Here is a 20,885-nt window from a genome sequence, read left to right on the forward strand (position 1 = left end):
CGGCCTCCCAAAGTGCTGGGATTACAAGCGTGAGCCACCGCGCCCAGCCTTTTTTTTCTTTTTTTGAGAAGGAATCTTACTCTGTCCTCAGAGCTGGAATGCAGTGGTGGGATCTGGGCTCACTGCAACTTCCGCCTCCCAGGCTCAAGTGATTCTCCTGCCGCAGCCTCCCGAGTAACTGGGATTACAGGTGCGTGCCACCACGCCTGGCTAATTTTTTGTATTTTTAGTAGAGATGGGGTTTCACCATGTTGGCCAGGCTGGTCTTGAACTCCTGACCTTGTGATTCATCTGCCTCAGGCTCCCAAAGTGCTGAGATTACAGGCATGAGCCACTGCGCCCAGCTCTTTTTTTTTTCCCTATTATTTATTTATTTTTTTTGAGACAGAGTCTCACTCTGTCACCCAGGCTGGAGTGTAGTGGTGCAATCTTGGCTCATTGCAGCCTCTACCTCCTGGGTTCAAATGATTCTCATGCCTCAGCCTCCCAAGTAGCTGGGATTACAGGCGCATGCCACCACACCCAGCTAATTTTTGTATTTTTAGTAGAGACAGGGTTTCACCATGTTGGCCAAGCTGGTCTCAAACCCGTGACCTCGTGATCTGCCCACCTCGGCCTCCCAAAATGCTGGGATTACAGGCGTAAGCCACTGTGGCCGGCCAGGTTTTCTTGTTTTTAGAAAATTATTTTTAGTTTTGACACAGAGTCTCTGTTCCCCAGGCTGGAGTTTATTGGTGCGATCACCACTCACTACAGCCTCAACCTCCCAGGCTCAAAGAATTCTGCCTCAGCCTCCCAAGTAGCTAGGACTACAGGCATGCACGACCATGCCAGGCTTTTTTTTTTTTTTTTTTTTTTTTTTGAGATGGGGTCTTGCTCTGTCATCCAGGCTGGAGTGCAGTGGTGCGATTTTGGCTCATTGCCACCTCTGCCTCGCGGGTTCAAGTGATAGTCCTGTCTCAGCCTTCCGAGTAGCTGGGATTACAGGCACACGCCAGCATGCTTGGCTAATTTTTGTATTTTTAGTAGAGATGGGGTTTCACCATATTGGCTATGCTGGTCTCCAACTCCTGACCCCAAATGATCTGCCCGCCTTGACCTCCCAAGTGTGAGCCACCACGCCTGGCCTCATTTTTCATTCTCAAAGGTGAGGAGTGCTTATGATTCTGTTTCTGAGGGTCTCCATCCTTAGAGCAGGAGAAACTATTGGAGGTTTTTGGCCGGGGTAGTGATGTGGTCAGATGGCCTTGGAATGCGCAACCCGAAATGGCCCTGTGGAGGGTGAAGGAGAGGGTCAGGAAGGCCAATTAAGAGGCCATTGCAGGTCATGTAGTTGCATGCTTGAAATTTATGCATTTTTCCATACATAAATTATGTTTCAGGTTTTGTCTTTGGTTTTTTTTTTTTTTTTTTTTTTGAGACGGAGTCTTTCTCTGTTGCCCAGGCTGGGGTGCAGTGGCACAATCTAGGCTCACTGCAAGCTCCGCCTCCCAGGTTCAAGGGATTCTCCTGCCTCAGCCTCCTGAGTAGCTGGGACTACAGGTGCCCACCACCACACCCGGCTAATTTTTTGTATTTTTAGTAGAGACAGGGTTTCACTGTGTTAGCAGGGATGGTCTCGATCTCCTGAGCTCGTGATCCACCCGCCTTGGCCTCCCAAAGTGCTAGGATTACAGGCGTGAGCCACCGCGCCTGGCCTGTTTTTGTTTTTTTTGGAGAGTAGAGTTTCACCATGTTGCCCAGGCTTGTCTTGAACTCTTGAGCTTAAGGGATTGCCTGCCTTGGCCTACCAAAGTGCTGGGATTACAGGCGTGAGCCACTGCGCCCAGCCTATGCTTCAATTTTTTTTAAAAAGACTATCACAGCTGAGCACGGTGGTGGCTGCCTGTAATCCCAGCAACTCAGGAGGCTGAGGTTGGAAGATCACTTGAGGCTAGGAGTTTGAGACCAGCCCTGGCAACATGGCAAGACTCCATCTTTATTTAGGAAAAAAAAAAGTGAAAATCACAGTGCTCCATGTAAATAAAGTTTAAAACTCAGATAAAGGGATTGTGGGCCCAGTGGGAACAGTATGACAAGTCTGGTGACTTGAGTAGGATTCTGGCTTAGAGCTTTCCAGAGTTTGAAAAGGGGTTGGGTGAAGGTAGGGGCCAACATGGGGAGAAAATCAAGTCACACTTGAGAACTGAAGGTGGAAATGTCTGAATGAGACTTAGGAGCCCTCGCCGAATGAATAAACTGACTCTAGCTCGTGGGGTCCTGCTAGGAAGGGGAGCCAAGTGAAGGCCTGGCACCCATCCTCAAGTGTTGTGGCTTGGAGAACTGGGACGGCCTTCATGGACCACTTGGGGAAGGCATGGAGGGTCTCTGTAGGAGGAAGTCATTTCTTCATATTCCCTCCCTCCCTCAGATACTCTCCTTACCTGTTTGTCTCTTCTCACAGATAAGTCTGGGGCTGGGGGTACAGTGTCCCAGTGACAAGGGTCTGACCCACCTGTCTTTCAGTCTGGTTCTGATGTTCTTAGCGGTATGATTGAGCCTGGATAGGTTGCATTGCCTCTTTGAGCCTCTATTTCCTCATCTGTTAAGTGGGGATGATATCCAGTTTGCTGGCATATGACTCACTTACCCCTTCTCCCCCTTTCTAAAAACTGCCTTCTGCAATTTAATTTTAATTTCAATTTTTGTTGTTGTTTTTTTGAGACACAGTCTTGCTCCGTCACCCAGGATGGACTGCAGTGGCACAATCTCAGCTCATTGCAGCCTGGACCTCCCAGACTCAGATGATCCTCCCACTTTAGCCTCCTTAGTAGCTGGGACTACAGGCATGCTCCTCCATGTCAGATTAATTTTTGTATTTTTTGTAGAGATGGGGTCTTGCCATGTTGCCCAGACTGGTCTTGAACTCCTGCGCTCAAGTGATCTGCCTACCTTGGTCTCCCAAACTGCTGGCATTGCAGCTGTGAGCCGCCATGCCTGGCCTATTCTGCAGCTTCCCTGCCGTCTTTTTTTTTTTGAGACGGAGTTTTGCTTTTGTTGTCCAGTGCAATGGCGTGGTCTCGGCTCGCTGCAACCTCCGCCTCCCGGGTTCAAGCGATTCTCCTGCCTCAGCCTCCCAATTAGCTGGGATTACAGGCATAGGCCACTACACCTGGCTAATTTTTTGTATTTAGTAGAGACGAGGTTTCACCATGTTAGTCAGGCTTGATCTTGAACTCCTGACCTTAGGCGATCCAACCGCCTCAGCCTCCCAAAGTGCTGGGATTACAGACATGCACCACCACGCCTGGCCTTTTTCCTTTTTTTTTGAGACTGAGTCTTGCTCTGTTGCCCGGGTACTCCACTCACTGCAACCTCCGCCTCCCAGGTTCAAGTGATTCTCCTGTCTCAGACTCCCTAGTAGCTGGGGTTACAGGAGCCTGCCACCATGCCCAGCTAATTTTTGTATTTTTAGTAGAGACGGGATTTCACCACGTTGGCCAAGTTGGTCTGGAACTCATGACCTCAAGTGATCCACCTGCCCCAGCTTCCCAAAGTGCTGGGATTACAGGTGTGAGCCACCATGGCCAGCCTTCCTTACCGTCTTATAACATGCTCATATTGCCGGGCGCGGTGGCTCAAGCCTATAATCCCAGCACTTTGGGGGGCCGAGGCGGGCGGATCACGAGGTCAGGAGATCGAGACCATCCTGGCTAACACGGTGAAACCCCGTCTCTACTAAAAATACAAAAAATTAGCCGGGCGTTGGGCCGGGCGCGGTGGCTCACGCTTGTAATCCCAGCACTTTGGGAGGCCGAGGCGGGCGGATCACGAGGTCAGGAGATCGAGACCACGGTGAAACCCCGTCTCTACTAAAAATACAAAAAATTAGCCAGGCGTGGTGGCGGGCGCCTGTTGTCCCAGCTACTCGGAGAGGCTGAGGCAGGAGAATGGCGTGAACCCGGGAGGCGGAGCTTGCAGTGAACCGAGATCGCGCCACTGCACTCCAGCCTGGGGGACAGAGCAAGACTCCATCTCAAAAAAAAAAACAAAACATGCTCATATTGTGGATGGAAGAGAATGGTGCAAAGTGGGGCCCTTGGGCACCCCAGGCTGATTTAGGCTCTTGAGGGCTTCATAGGCATGGGGCTGCTGGTCCCTTGAGATTGCTTTCTGGCGTCTTGCAGCTTGGGGGACCTTACAGGTGCCAAAGAGGCCATCCGTTGTCTGGGAAAGCAGACAGGGCCAGGAACTCTGAGCATCGCCGCCCAAATTCGCTGGGTGACCTTCGTTGTCCCCTAGTGGTGAAGTGTGGCAACATCATATCTGGGTTTTGTGGCTTTGTGCCAGATTTTGTTGACTTTTGCTGCAGGTGCTGGGTAGGAATTCCCTAAGTATATTTTTTGCATTGTGGCTTGCTTTTTAGTTGCTGTTATTTGCTTGGGTGCAGTTCTCGTATTTGCTTTTACACCATTATATTTATTGAATGGGGCTTCAGGTGCCAGCAAATCCTGTGTGTTTTGTTACTTTATACATGTTGAACATCCCTGATCTGAAAATCCAAAGTCCGAAATGCTCCAAAATTTGAAACGTTTGGAGCACCAACATGACGCCACGAGTGGAATATTCCATTAATTCACCACGTGTGACGGGTCATGGTCAAAACTTTGTATTGTGCACAGAATGATTAAAAATACTGTATGCCAGCTTGGGCAACATGATGAAACCCCGTGTCTACAAAAAATACAAGAATTAGCCAGGTGTGGTTGTGCACACATGTAGTCACGGTTACTTGTGGGGACTGAGGCAGGAGGATTGCTTGAGCCCAGGGGGTCAAGGCTGCAGTGAACCATGATCGCACCATTGTACTCCATTCTGGGCGACAAAGAGAGACTCTGTCTCAAAAAAAAAAAAAAAGATCTCACTGGGCATTTCCGGCCCATCCCATCTGGCTCCACGTCCTTCTCCTTACCTTGCCCCATTCTCTAGCCCTGAGACCACGGGCAAAGTCCCTCCTTCAGTTTGGCTTTGTTCTTTTTTTGCGACAGAGTTTCGCTCTGTTGCCCAGGCTGGAGCGCAGTGGCGCGATCTCTGCTCACTGCAACCTTCGCCTCCCAGGATCAAGCGATTCTCCTGCCTCAGCATCCCTAGTAGCTGGGATTACAGGCATGCACCACCATGCCCGGCTAATTTTGTATTTTTAGTAGAGATAGAGTTTCTCCATGTTGGTCAGGCTGGTCTCGAACTCCCAACCTCAGATGATCCGCCCGCCTCGGCCTCCCAAAGTGCTGGGAGTACAGGTGTGAGCCACTGCGCCTGGGCAATTGGCTTTGTTTTTTCATCAGTTAAGGGTGATGACCAGGGCTCCTCCTGAATTCCAGATAAACCTCAATCAGTTCTTGTGTCCTTTCTCCATCCATGCTTGTCCTTATTGAGGTTTATTCATCAGGTAGGACCCTGTTAATTTCAGGTACTATCATATAAGCTTCACTCTTTCTCTCTTCCCAGTCAGGGTGGCCCCATCTCTTCCTTGTCCTCCTCACTTGCATATGACACACTGCATTCAGGGCACAAGGCCATCAATATGTCCCCAGGCACCACCTCTAAGCCCCACCCCACCCTAGGAATCCACTCTTCAGGGTTTTGAATGGGTCCTTGGCTATGTATGAAGAGTCCCTTGGACAATTCTGCAGTGGTTAAGCTGCATGTTTTAAAATTACACTGAAGTTCTTGGGCGATACTCTCATCCCATGTCTTTTCTCCCTCATATTGCTTTTAATATGCAGCCCTGTTGAGGTGTGGACATTGAGTGCTGCATGGTATCCACAGTATGCGTTCATCACGTTTCACTTGCTGATTTTCCTCTTGATAGATACGTAGGTTCCCTCCAGTTCCCTGCTACTGTCAGTGCTGCCTCAGTGAACTGTTCCCGCCCCTTCTGGGCCTATGCACAATTCGTCTGGTATACGTTTCCAAGTGTGGAGTTGCTGCATCAGAAGGGATTTGCTTGCTCACAGATGCTGCATGGTTGCTGTCCTGCACTGGTGTACCAGTCTGTCCTCCCATTGCCCATGCCTTAGGATTCTCTGCATCCTTTCCAATGGTATCATCCTTCTCTCCAAATTTTGACAATCTGATGGGCATAAAGTGGCTTCTTATTTTTAATTTGCTTTTCTTTCTGACTACAGTTGTCCCCTCATATCTGCAGGTTCTGCATCCATGGATTCAACCAACTTCATATAGAAAATATCACGAGGCAGGAGGATCACTTGAGCCCAGGAATTTGAGATCAGTCTGGGCAACATAGGGAGACTGCCTCTACAGAAAAAAAAAAAAAAAAAAAAAAAAAAAAGAGCGGCGCAGTGGCTCATGCCTGTAATCCCAGCACTTTGGGAGACTGAGGCAGGCAGATCACCTGAGGTTGGGAGTTCGAGACCAGTCTGATCAACATGGTGAAACCCCGACTCTACTTAAAATAAAAATTAGCCAGGCATCAGGTGGTGCATGCCTGTAATCCCAGCTACTCAGGAGGCTGAGGCAGGAGAATCGCTTAAACTCAGGAGGTGGAGGTTGCGGTGAGCCGAGATTGTGCCATTGGACTCCCACCTGGGCAACAAGAGCGAAACTCCATCTCAAAAAGAGAAAAAAACCAATAAAAATAACAATACCACCAAAAAACAATACAGTAAGGTCAGGCATGGTGGCTCACGCCTGTAATCTCAGCACTTTGGGAGGACGAAGTGGGTAGATCACCTGAGGTCAGAAGTTCGAGACCAGCCTGGCCAACATGGTGAAACCCAGTCTCTACTAAAAATATAAAAGTTAGCTGGGTGTGGTGGTGTGTGCCTGTAATCCCAGCTAGTCTGGAGGCTGAGGCAGGAGAATCGCTTGAACCCAGGAGGGGGAGATTGTAGTGAACCGAGATCACACCACTGTACTCCAGCCTGGGTGACAGAGTGAGACTTCGTCTCAAAAAAGAACAACAACAACAACAAAATACTTTCACGGACTCTGGTGTTTTCCCCCATCTGTCTATCTTTCCTTTTTTGTTTATTTATTTATTTATTTATTTATATACTTTTAGAGACAGAGTCTCCCTCTGTCACCCAGGCTGGTGTGCAGTGGCGCAATCATAGCTCAGTGTAGCCTTGAACTTCTGGTTTCCAGCGATCTTCCCACCCCAGCCTCTTCTCTTTTTTTGAGACGGTGTCTCACTCTGTTGCCCAGGCTGGAGTGCAGTGGCGCGATCTCAGTTCACTGCAGTCTCCACCTCCCGGGTTCAAGTGATTCTCCTGCCTCAGCCTCCTGAGTAGCTGAGACTACAGGTGTGTGCCACCACACCTGGCTAATTTTTGTATGTTTAGTGAAGACGAGGTTTCACCGTGTTGGCCAGGCTAGTCTCGAACTCCTGACCTCATGTGATCTGCCGGCCTCGGCCTCCCAAAATGCTGGGATTACAGTCGTGAACCACCGCGGCTGGCCTGATTCTCTGTTTTGTTTCTGGCTCTTAACCAAGCTGTTTCTCATAGCTGGCAACAATGATTTTATGATCTCTTAGTTTATCTCCATCAGTACGGTGGGGGTCTGTTTTTTATCTAGAGAGAGATGACAGGAAACCTGATTTGTTAGGTTTTTTTGGTCGTTATTTTGTATGTTCGTGATCTCAAGTCACTTAAGGAAACACTGAAAGGAGAAAGCCCATTGAGATGTGGATCAGTGAGTTTCTGTGTTTTTTGGTTTAACTTGATACATGAACGAGATTGTAGAACTGAAGCTTCCAAGTCTCTGTGTCTATATGAGTTTGAAATGTTTTTCTACCACCATAGTATATCAAATTAAATTATAATGTCTCTTAAATTTTAAGATCTAGGCCGGTTGCGGTGGCTCACACCTGTAATCCCAGCACTTTGGGAGGCAGAGGCAGGTAGATCACCTGAGGTCAGGAGTTCAAGGCCAGCCTGACCAACATGGTGAAACCCCAGCTCTACTAAAAATACAAAATTAGCTGAGCATGGTGGTGTGTGCCTGTAATCCCAGCTACTTGGGGAGCTGAGGCAGGAGAATCACTTGAACTTGAGAGGCTGAGGTTGCAGTGAACTGAGATCACACCATTGCACTCCATTCTGGGTGACAGAGTAAAACTGCGTCTCAAAAAAAAAAGTTTAAGATTCATTTTGATTCTTTTATGGGGTCTAATGAGGCTGCCAGAACACAAAAATTTTCAGAAAATAAATGGAATTTCTAATGTTCTAAAAGTGCTAGCCTTTGGAGGAATTAAAAAAAAGGAATCTGTCAGGTGTGGTGGTATGCGTTTGTAGTCTTAGCTACTTGGGAGGCTGAGGCAGGAGGATCACTTGAGGCCAAGAGTTTGAGGCCAGCCCAGGCAACAAAGTGAGACCCCATCTCTACCAAAAATTTAAAAATTGGCTAGGTGCGGTGGCACATGCCTGTAATCGCAGCACTTTGGGAGGCCAAGGCAGGTGGATCACCTGATGTCAGGAGTTTGAGATCAGCCTGGCCAACATAGTGAAACCCCCTCTCTACTAAAAATACAAAAAGTTATACAGGCGTGGTGGCGGGTGCCTGTGATCCCAGGTACTCGGGAGGCTGAGGCAGGAGAATCCCTTGAACCTGGGAGGTTGCCGTGAGCTGAGATCATGCCATTGTACTCCAGCATGGGCCACAAGAGTGAAACTCTGTCTCAAAAAAGAAAAACCACAAAAATTAAAAAATCAAGGCCAGGTGTGGTGGCTCACACTTGTAATCTCACCGCTTTGGGAGGCCAAGGTGGGAGGATTGCTTGAGCCCAGGAGTTTGACACCAGCCTGGGCAACATAGCGAGACCCTCTCTCTACAAAAAATAAAAAATTAGTCAGGCGTGGTGGCACATGTCTGTAGTAGCAGCTGCTCAGGAGGCTGAGGTGGGAGAATTGCTTGAGCCCAGGAGTTCTAGGCTGCAGGGACCTATGATCACACCATTGCACTCCAGCCTGAGCAACAGAGAGACCCAGTCTCAAAAAGCTAGACAAATACTAGGAAAAAATAGAAAATTTTACAGTTTTACAATGATGTTGAGCACTTAAAAATGTATTTGGTGAGTATTTAAAATGTTCTTATTAAGTGTATGTATTTTGGCCGGGCGTGGTGGCCCACCCCTGTAATCCCAGCACTTTGGGAGGCCAAGGTGGGTGGATCACAGGGTCAAGAGATGGAGACCATCCTGTCGAACATGGTGAAACCCTGTCTCTGTTAAGTATACAAAAATTAGCTGGGCGTGGTGGTGCGCGCCTGTAGTCCCAGCTACTTGGGAGGTTGAGGCAGGAGAATCACTTGAACCCAGGAGGCGGAGGTTGCAGTGAGCTGAGATCACATCACTGCACTCTAGCCTGAGAGAAAGAGCGAGACTCTGTCTCAAAAAAAAAAAAAAAAGAAGTATATGCATTTCTTCTGAGATTCCTTTTCATGTTACATTTTTTTCCTATTGCGTTGTCTTTTTCTGATTCAGTTACTGAAGTTTATATAGATTAGTGTTAACTCTTGTTTTGTTAAATATGCTGCAGGTATTTCCTCCCAGTATGCATTTGGCTTTTAATTTTGCTTATGGTTTCTTTAGCTCTACAAAAAGAATGTTGCCTTCATGCATTTAAATCTGCCAGTCTTTTCCTTTGGGGCTTCTGGGTTTTGTGCTAGACTCGGAAAGTTCCGGGGGTCCTTTACTGCTGGTCTGTAGGTGCTGCGGGTCCTGCCCTGCCCTGCCCAGCGCACGTTCCTCTTCCCTTCCTGTGGGTCACAGTAGCGCCCAGGCCAGTTCGGAAGCCATTGAGGCTGGACTGGTCCTGACCTCTTCCCACCTGTGTGCAAAGCTCTTCCGTCTTCCGTCTCGGGGTGAAGGTGGGGTGGGCTGTGACAGAATCGCACGCTGGGGCTTGACATCTGGATGACGCATCCTTACCTCCTTCCAGAAATGCCTTTGGTGCTGCAGTGGCTCTGCTGAGAGGACCTTATGACCCTGGGTGTCGGGCATGTGTGGCCAGTACCCTGGGACACCCTGAGACCCCCCTTCCACACCCTTGGGGCTGGCAGCATCGAATGGGTGGCCAGGCTGAGGGTTGCCCAGGGCCGTGTGTGTAGCTGGAGGCCTGCAGCCTGCGGCCGGGGGTGAGAATGTGGTTGGGACTGAGTTTGGGATACTATTTGGGCCTGGTTTGGAACTTGTTCAGGTCTCGCCCCTTCTGGAGTTGATACCAGGGACTTTTGGGGCTGTTTAGAGCCAGGATGAGGAGTTTCAGCCGAGCTCTGAGCAGGGTCTGGCGTTGAGGCCTGCAGGAGGTTAGGGCCTCCTGGTCAGGCACAGGGTCCCCTGGTGCTCAGCTCCCCCTTGGCCCTGATCTGGGACCTTTGCTGAGTCTGCGGCTGCCTGCGCTGGGTGACCTCTGGAGAAGGCCTCAGGACCAAGCTGGGTCCACTCGCTCGGGTCAGGTGTGGTGGGTCCGGCCCTCACTCTGCCCCAGGCCTGTTGGGTGACCCAGGCAGTCCCTCCCCCTCTGGACTCTCTGCTCAGTCATTCAGCACTCTTTCTGCCCCTCTTAGGCCCCAGGCACTGCCATCAGTGTCCCCATCATCCACTAGTAGCAGGGGTCCCGGCCCTGCCTGCCCTGCGTACACAGGGACTTGGAAAGCTGTAGCCCCCGTGCTGTTGGTCCTGGGGCTGAACTCACCCTCCATCTGCCTGGGGCTGGGAAACCCCTCGTTCCCACCTCCAACCCTGAGCTGCTGGGATGCCTGCCTCATCACTGTTCCTGGAGCCTCCCTGTTCTTCTGGAACCCAGAACTCTAGTCCTGAGGGCTGTGTGGCCCGACCTCTGCCCCCCAAGAGGCCTGGAACCCTCCACGGGATTGGCTGTGGTGATTCCCACGGTCCTCCCTTTCCCACAAGCCCTGAGAAGGCCACCAGGCCCATTCCCTCCGTCCCCTGCCCCCTGCTGGTCTCAGCTGAGCACACAGCCCACTTACTAGGGACTCTGGTCCCTAGAGGCTTCAGGGACCATATGGCTGGAGAACGCCCAGTCCTTCCCTGGGCCAGGGTGGGAGGAGCAGGGCAGTAACTGGGGATGGCAGGAGAAGGTGGGAGAGGGTTTCAGGCCCAGGGTCCCCTTATTTCACCCCAGCCACAGACACACAGACCAGAAGCAGTGCTCAGCCCTCTATTGGAGATTCTGCCTCCTCTGGGACAGATGTCCATGCTGCCCGCGACTCCTGAGCACACTCCCATGGCGGGTGCTGTGCTCTGGGTGGGTGTGCGGCAGTGGCCGGTCAGGGTGTAGGGGAGGGGACTGAGGGGACCTTGGTGAGCTTGCATTTGTGTGGGGATACACGTGAAGGGGTGTTGGATCCCAGGACTCAGGGCCTCTTCCTCCTGGGGGGCACACAGAGCCCCTTCCCTTCCTCCTCGGGGAACAGCCCCGGAATGGGGCCTTCCCTTGGTGCCTCTAGGTCCTGCCCTCCAGCCCATGTCCCCAGAAGGTGGTCTTTCCTTGGAGGGGTCAGAAACTCCAGCCCAGGGCTCTGGAGTCACTGTGGGAACACCTGCCTCAGCTCGGCACGCGCTTCTCCTGGCCCGTTTCTTCCACTGGGAGCTGGGACCCTAACCCCTCAAAGAGGGATCCCTTAGCGAGGGTCATGGGCAGGGAGCTGGTATGGACGAGTGTGTGTGGGGAGGGGTGACTGGCGGGGGCTGGGGTGTCGGGGGGCTGGGGAGGCCTAGTCGTCTTTATCCTTGGCGCCATGTTTGAGGATGCGGGTGAACTCCACGTAGTTGAAGTTGCCTTTCTTATCAATGGGCGCCTCCCGGTACATCTCATCCACTTCCTCATCTGTGAAGCGGTCACCCATGGTGGTGAGCAGCTCCCGGAGGTGGTCCTCATGGATGAAACCTGCGGGCAGGGGCAGCATGAGTGACAGCAGGAACTTGGGCTGAGACACACACAGCAGCCCCATCCCTCAGCCCCCTGGCAGCTCTTGCAGACCTAGAGGGGCTGGGAAGATACAATCTTAGTCTCTGGTCAGTCTGAGGAATGAGGACGTGGCAAGAGGGGTGTGGGGGTGCACGTGAAGGGGTGTCGGATCCCACATGAAGGGGTGCCAGGGTCCCGAGGGGAGGAGTTGTGCAGTGGGACTGTCTCTGAGGTGTCACTTGGGGAACTTGAGGCTGTGAACACAGAGGGTGTTGGGTGTGCCCTGTTTTAAGCGTGAGCTCTGGAGTTGCACTGCCTGAGTTGCATTGCTGATTCCCATTCTCCCTAGCTGTGTGACTTTGGGCAAGGTCCTTAACCTCCATGTGCCTGTTTAATCTAGAAAACAGGGATGAACATATGCCATTCTGGTGAGGGACTGTGAAGGTAGTCAGGCCCGTGCGGGCCCATAGCCATGTTACCATGGCCATCATCAGCCTGACGTGTCCCTGGGAAAAATGAGCTGAGGGATGGAATATCCGTCAGGAGATCTGAGGAGGGGGGCCAGTTTCTATACCTTCTTGGCAAGAAAGGCATGAAATGGTTTGATTTCTGGAAAGGTCTAAAACAGATGGAGAATGTGCATTGGGCCAGCGGGGGAGATCATGAAGGCAGGAGTCTTGGGGCATGGGCTGTTCTGGCCTAGCCTTTGCGGTGACAATGAGGTGGCCTGGCTTTTATAGTTCTGGTGACAGAACGTGGGAGATGGGTGATGTCTATTCTGGCCCTTAGGGGCAGAGGCACTGAATGCCTGGGGTGGCCCTGGTCCACTTGCATGCAGGGTGGTGGTAGGGGGCGCCACGGACCTGAGGCTTCCTCGTCGAAGCAGGCAAAGGCGTTGCGAATCACATCCTCGGGGTCCGTGCCGTTCAGCTTCTCCCCAAACATGGTGAGGAACATGGTGAAGTTGATGGGCCCCGGGGCCTCGCTCATCATGCCCTCCAGGTATTCGTCTGTGGGGTTCTTCCCTGTGGCAGGTGGGGTGTTTCAGCCTGTGGTCCTGGGCCCTCTGTCCCCAGCTGGGACAACTTGCACCCCCGTCCCCCACCCCTGCCCTTCACAGCTCTGTGTGAGACGGGAGGTAGTGGGTTTTGTGAACTGGAAAGCACGGCTCTAGGGCAGCCATAGCAGTGGGCGCTGGGAGTCCCTGGCTGCTTCCACCAGTTTCCTCCTGTGGCCTGGATGTCAGCAGCCGGCAGTGCTCACTAAAGTGTAATAAAAATAACCCTCTGCAGACTGCTCACTGTGGCTGGTCGACCATGTGCCTTATTGCATTTAACTTTCAGCACCCTGTGAAGTCAGCATTCTTACCCACTTCACAGGTATGGAAGCTGAGGCACAGAGAGGCCAGGTGACTTGTCCAGGGTCAGACAGCAAGTAAGGAGGAGACTTGAGTAGACCTGGCATTTGAACCCAGGCAGCCTAACTCCAAAGTCCAGACACAGTGCTTTGCTGTCAGACAGGCCTGGGTTTGGATCCTAGTTGTGCACCTTGGTTTTCCCCATCTCTTAGGGGAATTTTGAAGACAATAAGTAGTTGCAAAAGGCTCATAACAATGACTGGCACAGGCCTATGGACTGGAATCAACTGCTGGGTTTCTACTGCAGTCCCACTAACTACTTGGTAGCTGTGTGACCTTGGGAAAATTACTTAACCCCTCTGAGCCTCAGTTTCCTTGTTTGTAAAGTGGGAATAATTGCATCTGTTCAATAGGATTGCTTTGAGATTTAAGATAATACCTGCAGGGCTTATTATTATTATTATTATTTGCTGCTCTTGTTTTTAATTTGAAGATGAGGGTGTGACTCATCTGCAGACCCACGGATGCGAGCTGCAAACACAGTGCATGTTTTTCTGGGTGGACACCCAGGGCTGTCATGAAGTCTCAGGGGTTCAGGGGCCTGGGTGCAGGATGTGGCCTTGGAAATAGGAAGTTTTCATGTCCCTGAGCCTCACACACCCCACTGTGTCCCCCTGGGATGGCCAGGGAAGCTGAGGCCCAAGAGGAGCTGTGACGCCAGGACACTGGGGTACTTAAGGCCAGCCTCTTCTCTCACCAGGCCTCAGTCCCTTCCACGAAGCTGGGAAGGCCCCAGATAAGAACCCTGGAGTTGGCCAGGCGTGGTGGCTCACGCCTATAATCCCAGTACTTGGGAGGCCAAGGCGGGCTCCGGAGTTTGAGACCAGCCTGGCCAACATGGCAAAACCCTGTCTGTACTAAAAATACAAAAATTAGCCAGGCATCATGGCACATGTCTGTAATCCCAGCTACTGGGGAGGCTGAGGCAGGAGAATCTCTTGAACCCGGGAGACGGAGGTTGCAGTGAGCCGAGATGGTGCCACTCCAGCCTGGGCAACAGAGTGAGACTTTGTCTGGGGGGGAAAAAAAAAAGAACCCTGGGGCTTACTTCCTGCCAGGTGACCTCCTCAGGGAGGAAGCCTTCAAGCGAGCCTGGCCGGAAGCTGGGAGAGGTTTGGTGCTCAGGGCCGGGGGCAGCGTGCTGTCAGTTCTCCCACTCAGGGTTGCCTGGTTCTCCCGCCCAATGCCTCATGGGTAAACGTCAGGGCCATGGCCCCATTTCACAGGAAGAGGAAAGTGCACAGGCCCGTACCAGGGACTGACTCTCTGGCCTCAAATCTCGAGGCTTGACTGTCACGGGGCTGTGTCCTCTGGTCCTGGACTCTCCCTCCCCCAGGCAGTGTCTGGTCTGGATGCTGTCACTCGGCATGAGGGGTACGTGGGAACTGGGCTGAGAGTGGCTGGCTGTGGCCAGTACTTTGGGAGGGATGTTGGGGCAGGCCCGTGGCCTGGGCATGGTCTCTGGAGACCTTGCCTCTGGGCCTGTGTCTCCCCATCTGCAGCAGAGAATTGGACTTGATTTTTGTACCCTGTTAGTTCTAAGGTCCTGATCCTGAGGAAGTCACTGGGACCAGAGAGGCTATGAGAGCCTGGGATGGGTGACCTCTGAAGGAGGGGAGCTGGTCTGGCCTCCCCTCTAGGCCTCAGTTTCCCCATCTGTGCAGTGAGCAGCCTTCAGTTCACACATTCATTTAGTTGCTGACCCCTTTCTTTTTTTTTTTGAGACGGAGTCTTGCTCTGTCACCCAAGCTGGAGTGCAGTGGTGCAATCTTGGCTCACTGCAAGCTCCGCCTCCCAGGTTCACACCATTCTCCTGCCTCAGCCTCCCAAGTAGCTGGCGCCCGCCACCACGCCCGGCTAATTTTTGTATTTTTAATAGAGACGGGGTTTCACCATGTTAGCCAGGATGATCTCGATCTTCTGACCTCGTGATCCACCTGCCTTGGCCTCCCAAAATGCTGGGATTACAAGCGTGAGCCACAGTGCCTGGCCAGCTGACCCCTTTCTTTAAATGAAATGATACCTGGCAGCCCAGTGCACAAATCTGCCCAAGACAGGCCCACTGTGGAGTCAGCCTGTCTACGTTCAGACCCTGTGGCGGACCTGCTTTGTGCTTTAGTTTCCCTGTTGAACGACTAAGTAATGGCAACTGTTCTCTAAGGTGGACACCACATGTCTCACTACACAGGAGGTGCCCTGTAAATGATTGGCAGAGCCTGCCTGGCCTCATCCATCTCACCCCTGTCCCTGTCCCAGCTCACCCAGCGAGGCCAGCATGTCGTGCAGGTCCTCCTTGTCAATGAAGCCATCACGGTTCTGGTCAATCATGTTGAAAGCCTCCTTAAACTCCTGGATCTGGGACTGGTCAAACATTGCGAAGACATTGGATGTGGCCCGCTGTGGCCGCTTCTTGGTGGTCTTGGCTTTGGCCCGCTTGCTGGACATCTTGGCTTCTGGTGGGTGGGGCTTTCCTGCAGGAAGGGGTGGGGGTCGGGTGGCCCTATGACTCTGGGCCAGGGAATCTTCCTGCCTCCCCCAGACTGGCTTTTAGCACTTGGGCCTGGCATTCAAGGCTGCCCACGGATTTGGGGCTCCCACCACCCAGTTCTTCACAAAAGCAGACAAGTGTGGCTGTGTGATTCTGAACAACTTCCTCTACCTCTCTGAGCCCGAAAGTCTTCATCTGGGACTGGAGACATGAGGAGTGCCCAGCAGTAGGGATTAACTGACTCAGTGCCCGAGAGCTCGTGGAACAGCGCCGGGCATGGAGTCAGCTATTTTGGCTGTGACTGTTTGGGTAAAACACTTAGGATTGGGCTTGGTGCCAGCAATTACCATGCTTTATCTCCTTTAATCCTTAATAGCATTTACACTGTCCCTCTCTCTTTCCAAGTGACAAGGTGGGTCCACACTCGTGGGAGTCAGTGAGGGCTCTCCTGGGCTGCCATCCAGGCTCCCTGGCCCCGCAGGAAGGAGCTGGATCAGCAGTCCTGCATTCCTGCCGTTCCTCACTCTCCCACTCCATCCCTCTGCTGCCCGCCTGAGGTTCTAGGAGGCTCTGGGCAGTCAAACCCCCGCCTGTCCACCTCAGGGAGCTTGACTAGCCCCCTAGTGGTGAGTGGTCACAGACTGATCCTGGGTCCCACTCCTTGTTCTCACTCCCCAGTACTTATCGGGGTATGAGGCTTGCTTGGGCTGAGAACCCCAGCTTCTTCACCCTTGCTTAGACCTGGCTTCTTAGTCTCCAGCCGGCCTCTTCTGTCCCATACAGACCCTGACCTACACCTGTCATTTTGAAGCCCTTAAAGGTTCCTGCCGCCCCTCAGAGCAAGTCTGGTTCCCTCATCCTGGCATTCGAGGCCCTGTGTGAGTCCCTCCTGGCCTCTCTGACAGTCCTCGTGGTGTCCCTCTTGTGACCCACAATCCTGCCGTTCTGACCTCTGCAGTTCCCTGGACACTCCCAGGCTTTCCTCTGTGGTCCCCTCCTCCCCTGTGCTCTTTCTTCTCCAGCCCAGTTCTTGAGACCGCCCCCTCTCCTGGGGAGCTGTTCCCTGTGCCCTTGCTTCCACAGTAAACATTTAAAGATCTCTCTCCCTTGTGGGCCAGCATAGATCCCCCAGTTTACACCAATCCCAGGCCACAGTTGGGCTAACAGATGCTTGTTTGATGAATGACTGTATGAAGGCAACTACGGCCAGTCTGCTGCTTCCACTGTACAGATGGGGAAACTGAGACCAGGCCTGGGACTCTTTCCCTGAACGCTTGCCATGGCTTGTGGGGATATGCGCCTGAAGACCCAGTGCCTCCTTCCCTCGGCTGGGGCAGTGGGCCTGGCCGAGGTTCCAGGACTGCGGCCCCTCTTCCCTCTGCCCGAACCCCCTGGGCCCAGGGCCTCCAGGAAGCCTGCTGTGCCTGTTGTTCACCCCAAGCTGCGTGGTTGCAACTCGAGCTGTTTCCAGGCCTTCCTCCCATGACTCTGTTGAAGTCATTCTCTGTCCTTGGCCTTTGAGATCGTCAACCCTGGACTGGGATCCTGGCCAGCCCCCCCAGCTGGTCCCCAGGGCCATCACTGCCTGTAGTCATGAGACAGTGGCTGCCCGTGTCCCACGGACCAACACACCCAGCCCTCAGTGTTTCTTGCATGGTTCAGAAAGGTAGACAGAAGTCCTTCTCACCCATGATCTAGTTGGGAGTGCCATTGTCCCCACATGCCAGCCCCCTCCTCTCCCGTGCTTTAGAGGGGCCTAGTCCTTCCCTGAGTCCAGTGTTCTCGGGAACTTTGACTCCTGGCGCCCACAGAAGGCTGCATGCAGAGGGGCAGTGCACTGCGCCCAACAGAGGCTGTGATGGCCATCACTGTCCCCACCACACTCCGCGAAGCTCTAGGGCAGGCATGGCCAGGCCACCCACAGCTGGGTCTGAGCCCAGCTGGGCCCCTCTGCCTTCATGGCCACCCAGTCTGCACTCTCTGCCATGGCGTGGCTGGGAGCACTGTACTTAAGGGCTTGCACAAGGCCGCCATGTCCACACCAGCAATTGTGGGAAGTGGTGGGTGGAGGCAGGGGTGCCCCCCATGGTGCAGCTAGGAAAACAGGCCCCAGAAGGGGAGTGGAGTGCCCATGAGAGGGGGAGGGGCCACCTGAAAGCCAGGATTCCTGGGCTAGGTTTGGGTCAGTGGAGAGCAAACTTGGCTCCTGGTGCCCTCGAGGCTTGAACAAAACAGGGAGCCCCGGTCCTCAGGCGGGCCTGTGGCAGCGGAGTGGGAAAGGGCTCTGTGTGTCCAGAGGTGCCTTCTAGAACTGGTGGAGGGGCGAGGGGCAGGCATGGGTGGGGCCTTTAGTTCTGGGGCCATCGCCTCCCTCTTCAGGTGTCGTAGACACCAGGGGTCAGCACTGATACTTGGCCTGGATGTGACTAGATGCCATGCCCCCCATCCTGGTGTCCAGATTCCCACCATTAACAGAAAAGGCTGGGCTGAGGCCAGCACAGGGCAGTGCCCCCATGACCTCCAGCCCCTGGAGCTAGGCAGGGCAGATGCCTCCTTCTCAGTGCACCTCATCTGAGGCTCCTCCTTAGAGCAGCTGGAGGGCTGAGAAGAGCAGGGATCAGAGTCCTCGTCCTGCCCCCTAGGGGTGAGTCCATCAGGGCCCTCCGCAGACCTTCCCCACCCACAGGCGAGATGACCCAGAGAGGGGAAGCCCGGGTCCCAGCATACAGCACTGGCTGTGTTGGAAGGGCCCCCTGGTCTCCGTCCCTTTCCCCTGGCCCAGGGTGTGGGGATGGGAGATGGGGAGGGGACACGGATGCTGTGGGGGCATGGAGTCCCACAGGGCTGTTCCTCCATCTGTGACACACATGCCTTTACTGGGCCAGGGGGAATTGGCGACCGCAACCCCCTCCCCAGCACCCTTGTACCCGGGCTCCCCAGCCCCCCCGGAGCTCTGGGCTTAGTGTCTCCAGCTCCTCAGCAAAGGGGCAGGGCCTGGACGATGGCCTTCCCTTGCCGCAGGACCACTGCTTCTCAGAGGCCAGAACAGCCTTCCTGCTACCCGGCCCCTGGCCAGAGTCCCTGTCGGCCCCCAGCAAACTCGCTGCCCCAGCTCACCCCGCGGTCCGTGCCCAACAGACCCTACCACGTCCCAGTCTGTGGGGCCCGCCTCTGCCCCCCGTGACAGCCGGGTCGGGCCCGGGCCACCCCTCATCTCCAGCCCTGGGCCATTAGGCCCGTTCTCAAGACCCTGGGGCCCTGGATCCCACCTCGTGCGGAGAAGGCGCTTGGGCTCGCTGGGTGCGTGGAACTGGGCCGGCCGTCGGGTCCGGACTTCAGGCGGGGGCGGGGCGTGGCGGCCGGGCCTTACAAGGCAGAAGAATGTGCGCGGGGCGGGGCCGCGGGCGGGGTCCGGGGGCCCTCGGCTGCCGTCCGGCCTTATTTGGCCTCGGCCCACGGGCTGGCAGGCGGGGGCGCTCTGGGGTGAACCCCCCTTCCTTGCTGTGCCAGCCCGGGCTGCACAGAGGGCCTTGTAGGGAGGGGAGGTGATGGGGTGAGCAGGCAATGGGAGAGGGAGTGTGGGGGTTCGCTCTGGGCCACCCCTTCCCCTCCAGAGAGGCAAGCGGAACGTCCAGGGCCCAGAGGCCTCCCACTCGTGTGGGCCGTGGGAGCGCAGCTTCCCCTGACGGGCATTGGCTCTCGACGCGGGGAGGGCAGAGGCGGTGGGTGGGGGGGCTCCCAGGGACCCCTACGCCCGGTGACTCGCTCTGTCCACATCAGCGGTCGCCCCCCAGAGCGGGGCTGAAGGAACCACTCGGGAAGCACTGGTTTCGTGGAGGGAAACACGATGAACAAGTAGCTCCGCGGCTTGGGGCCTCAAAGGAGAGGGGACCTGGGGGAGCATGGGCTGTTCCACAGGGTGCTCTGGGCAGTGACACTGGGCAGACAGGAGGTGCAGGGGTGCGCCCCGCCATGAGGGCTCCCGGGCTCGGGGTCGCCAGCAGCAGGAGGCCAGGAGGATGGGGGTGGGAGCCAGAGGGGCTGAGAAACAGCAGGGACCCCTCTGTGGCTCCCTGTAGACCATGTGGGGTGTCGGAGGGTTCTGAGCAGGGGGTGACGATCTGGCTTGGGTTTTGACGGAATCCTTCTGGGTGATGTGTTGAAAATAGCGCAGAGGGGGCCGAGTCCGTGAGCAGGGGACCTGTGAGGAGCCACCCAGCAAGGATCAGGCTGATCCGGACTAGCGGGGAGGCCGAGGGACAAGTGCTAAAACTATTTCCGAGGTGCAGCCGGTAGGATCTGCGGGGGCATCGGAATGGGTGTGAAAGAAAAGAGTCAGGGTGGACTCTGAGAGTTTTGATCTGAGCAACCAGAAAGATAGAGCTGCCATTTTCTATGATGGGTTTGCTCTGTGGAGCAGTTTGGGGATAAGAAACTCTATTTTGGACAGATTAATTTTAAAAACTTTATTTTGAAATGATTTCAGACTTAGGATAAAGTTAGAAGAACTGTGCGAAGAACCCTGTATACCTTCATCTAGATTCTCCATTTGTTACCATTGGGTTTTATTATATTTTCTTCTTGCTTTCCATATACATATACATATATATAATACATGTACATACATTTATATTTATTCCTACCCCCAACCATTTGAGAGTTTCTTGCATACATATGTCCTGTTATCTCTACATATTTCAGTGAGTACCTCCTAAAAAGGAGATTCTCTTCAATATGCATAGTACAATGATAAAAGTCAGGACAATTTTCACATTGATTTAATTACCTAATTTACAGTCCATATTCAGGTTGTGCCAGTTATCCCAATAATGTCCTTTAGAGGAATTTTTTCTGGTCCAGGAGCCAAAGTAAGATCATTTGTCATCACATTTCTTCAATGTCCCAGTTTCACATTTTATTTTTTGATTGTGGTAAAATATACATAACATAAAATTACCATTTTCAGCATGGTTTTTTTTGTTTGTTTTGTTTTTTTTTGAGATGGAGCCTTCCTCTGTTGCCCAGGCTGGAGTGCAGTGGCGCCATC

The 20,885-nt window shown here is 53.5% G+C and overlaps 1 protein-coding gene and 1 long non-coding RNA gene across 2 annotated transcripts in view; one reads left to right on the forward strand and one right to left on the reverse strand.

Annotated features, from left to right (window-relative positions):
• The window catches only part of LOC115837960, a 71,706-nt gene that overhangs the window by 18,184 nt on the left and 32,637 nt on the right, over positions 1–20,885 (forward strand). The window lies entirely within an intron of this gene.
• MYL9 (myosin light chain 9) lies at positions 11,169–19,200 on the reverse strand. The gene is made up of 4 exons (XM_003253522.3): positions 19,108–19,200; positions 15,612–15,821; positions 12,797–12,958; positions 11,169–11,912 (listed from the first exon to the last, which is right to left on the reverse strand). Exons 2-4 carry the CDS (start codon positions 15,793–15,795, stop codon positions 11,740–11,742), a joined length of 519 nt encoding a protein of 172 aa, XP_003253570.1. The 5' UTR covers positions 15,796–15,821; positions 19,108–19,200; the 3' UTR covers positions 11,169–11,739.

Source organism: Nomascus leucogenys, chromosome 13 (assembly GCF_006542625.1).
Source record: "Nomascus leucogenys isolate Asia chromosome 13, Asia_NLE_v1, whole genome shotgun sequence".
Lineage (NCBI taxonomy): Eukaryota > Metazoa > Chordata > Mammalia > Primates > Hylobatidae > Nomascus > Nomascus leucogenys.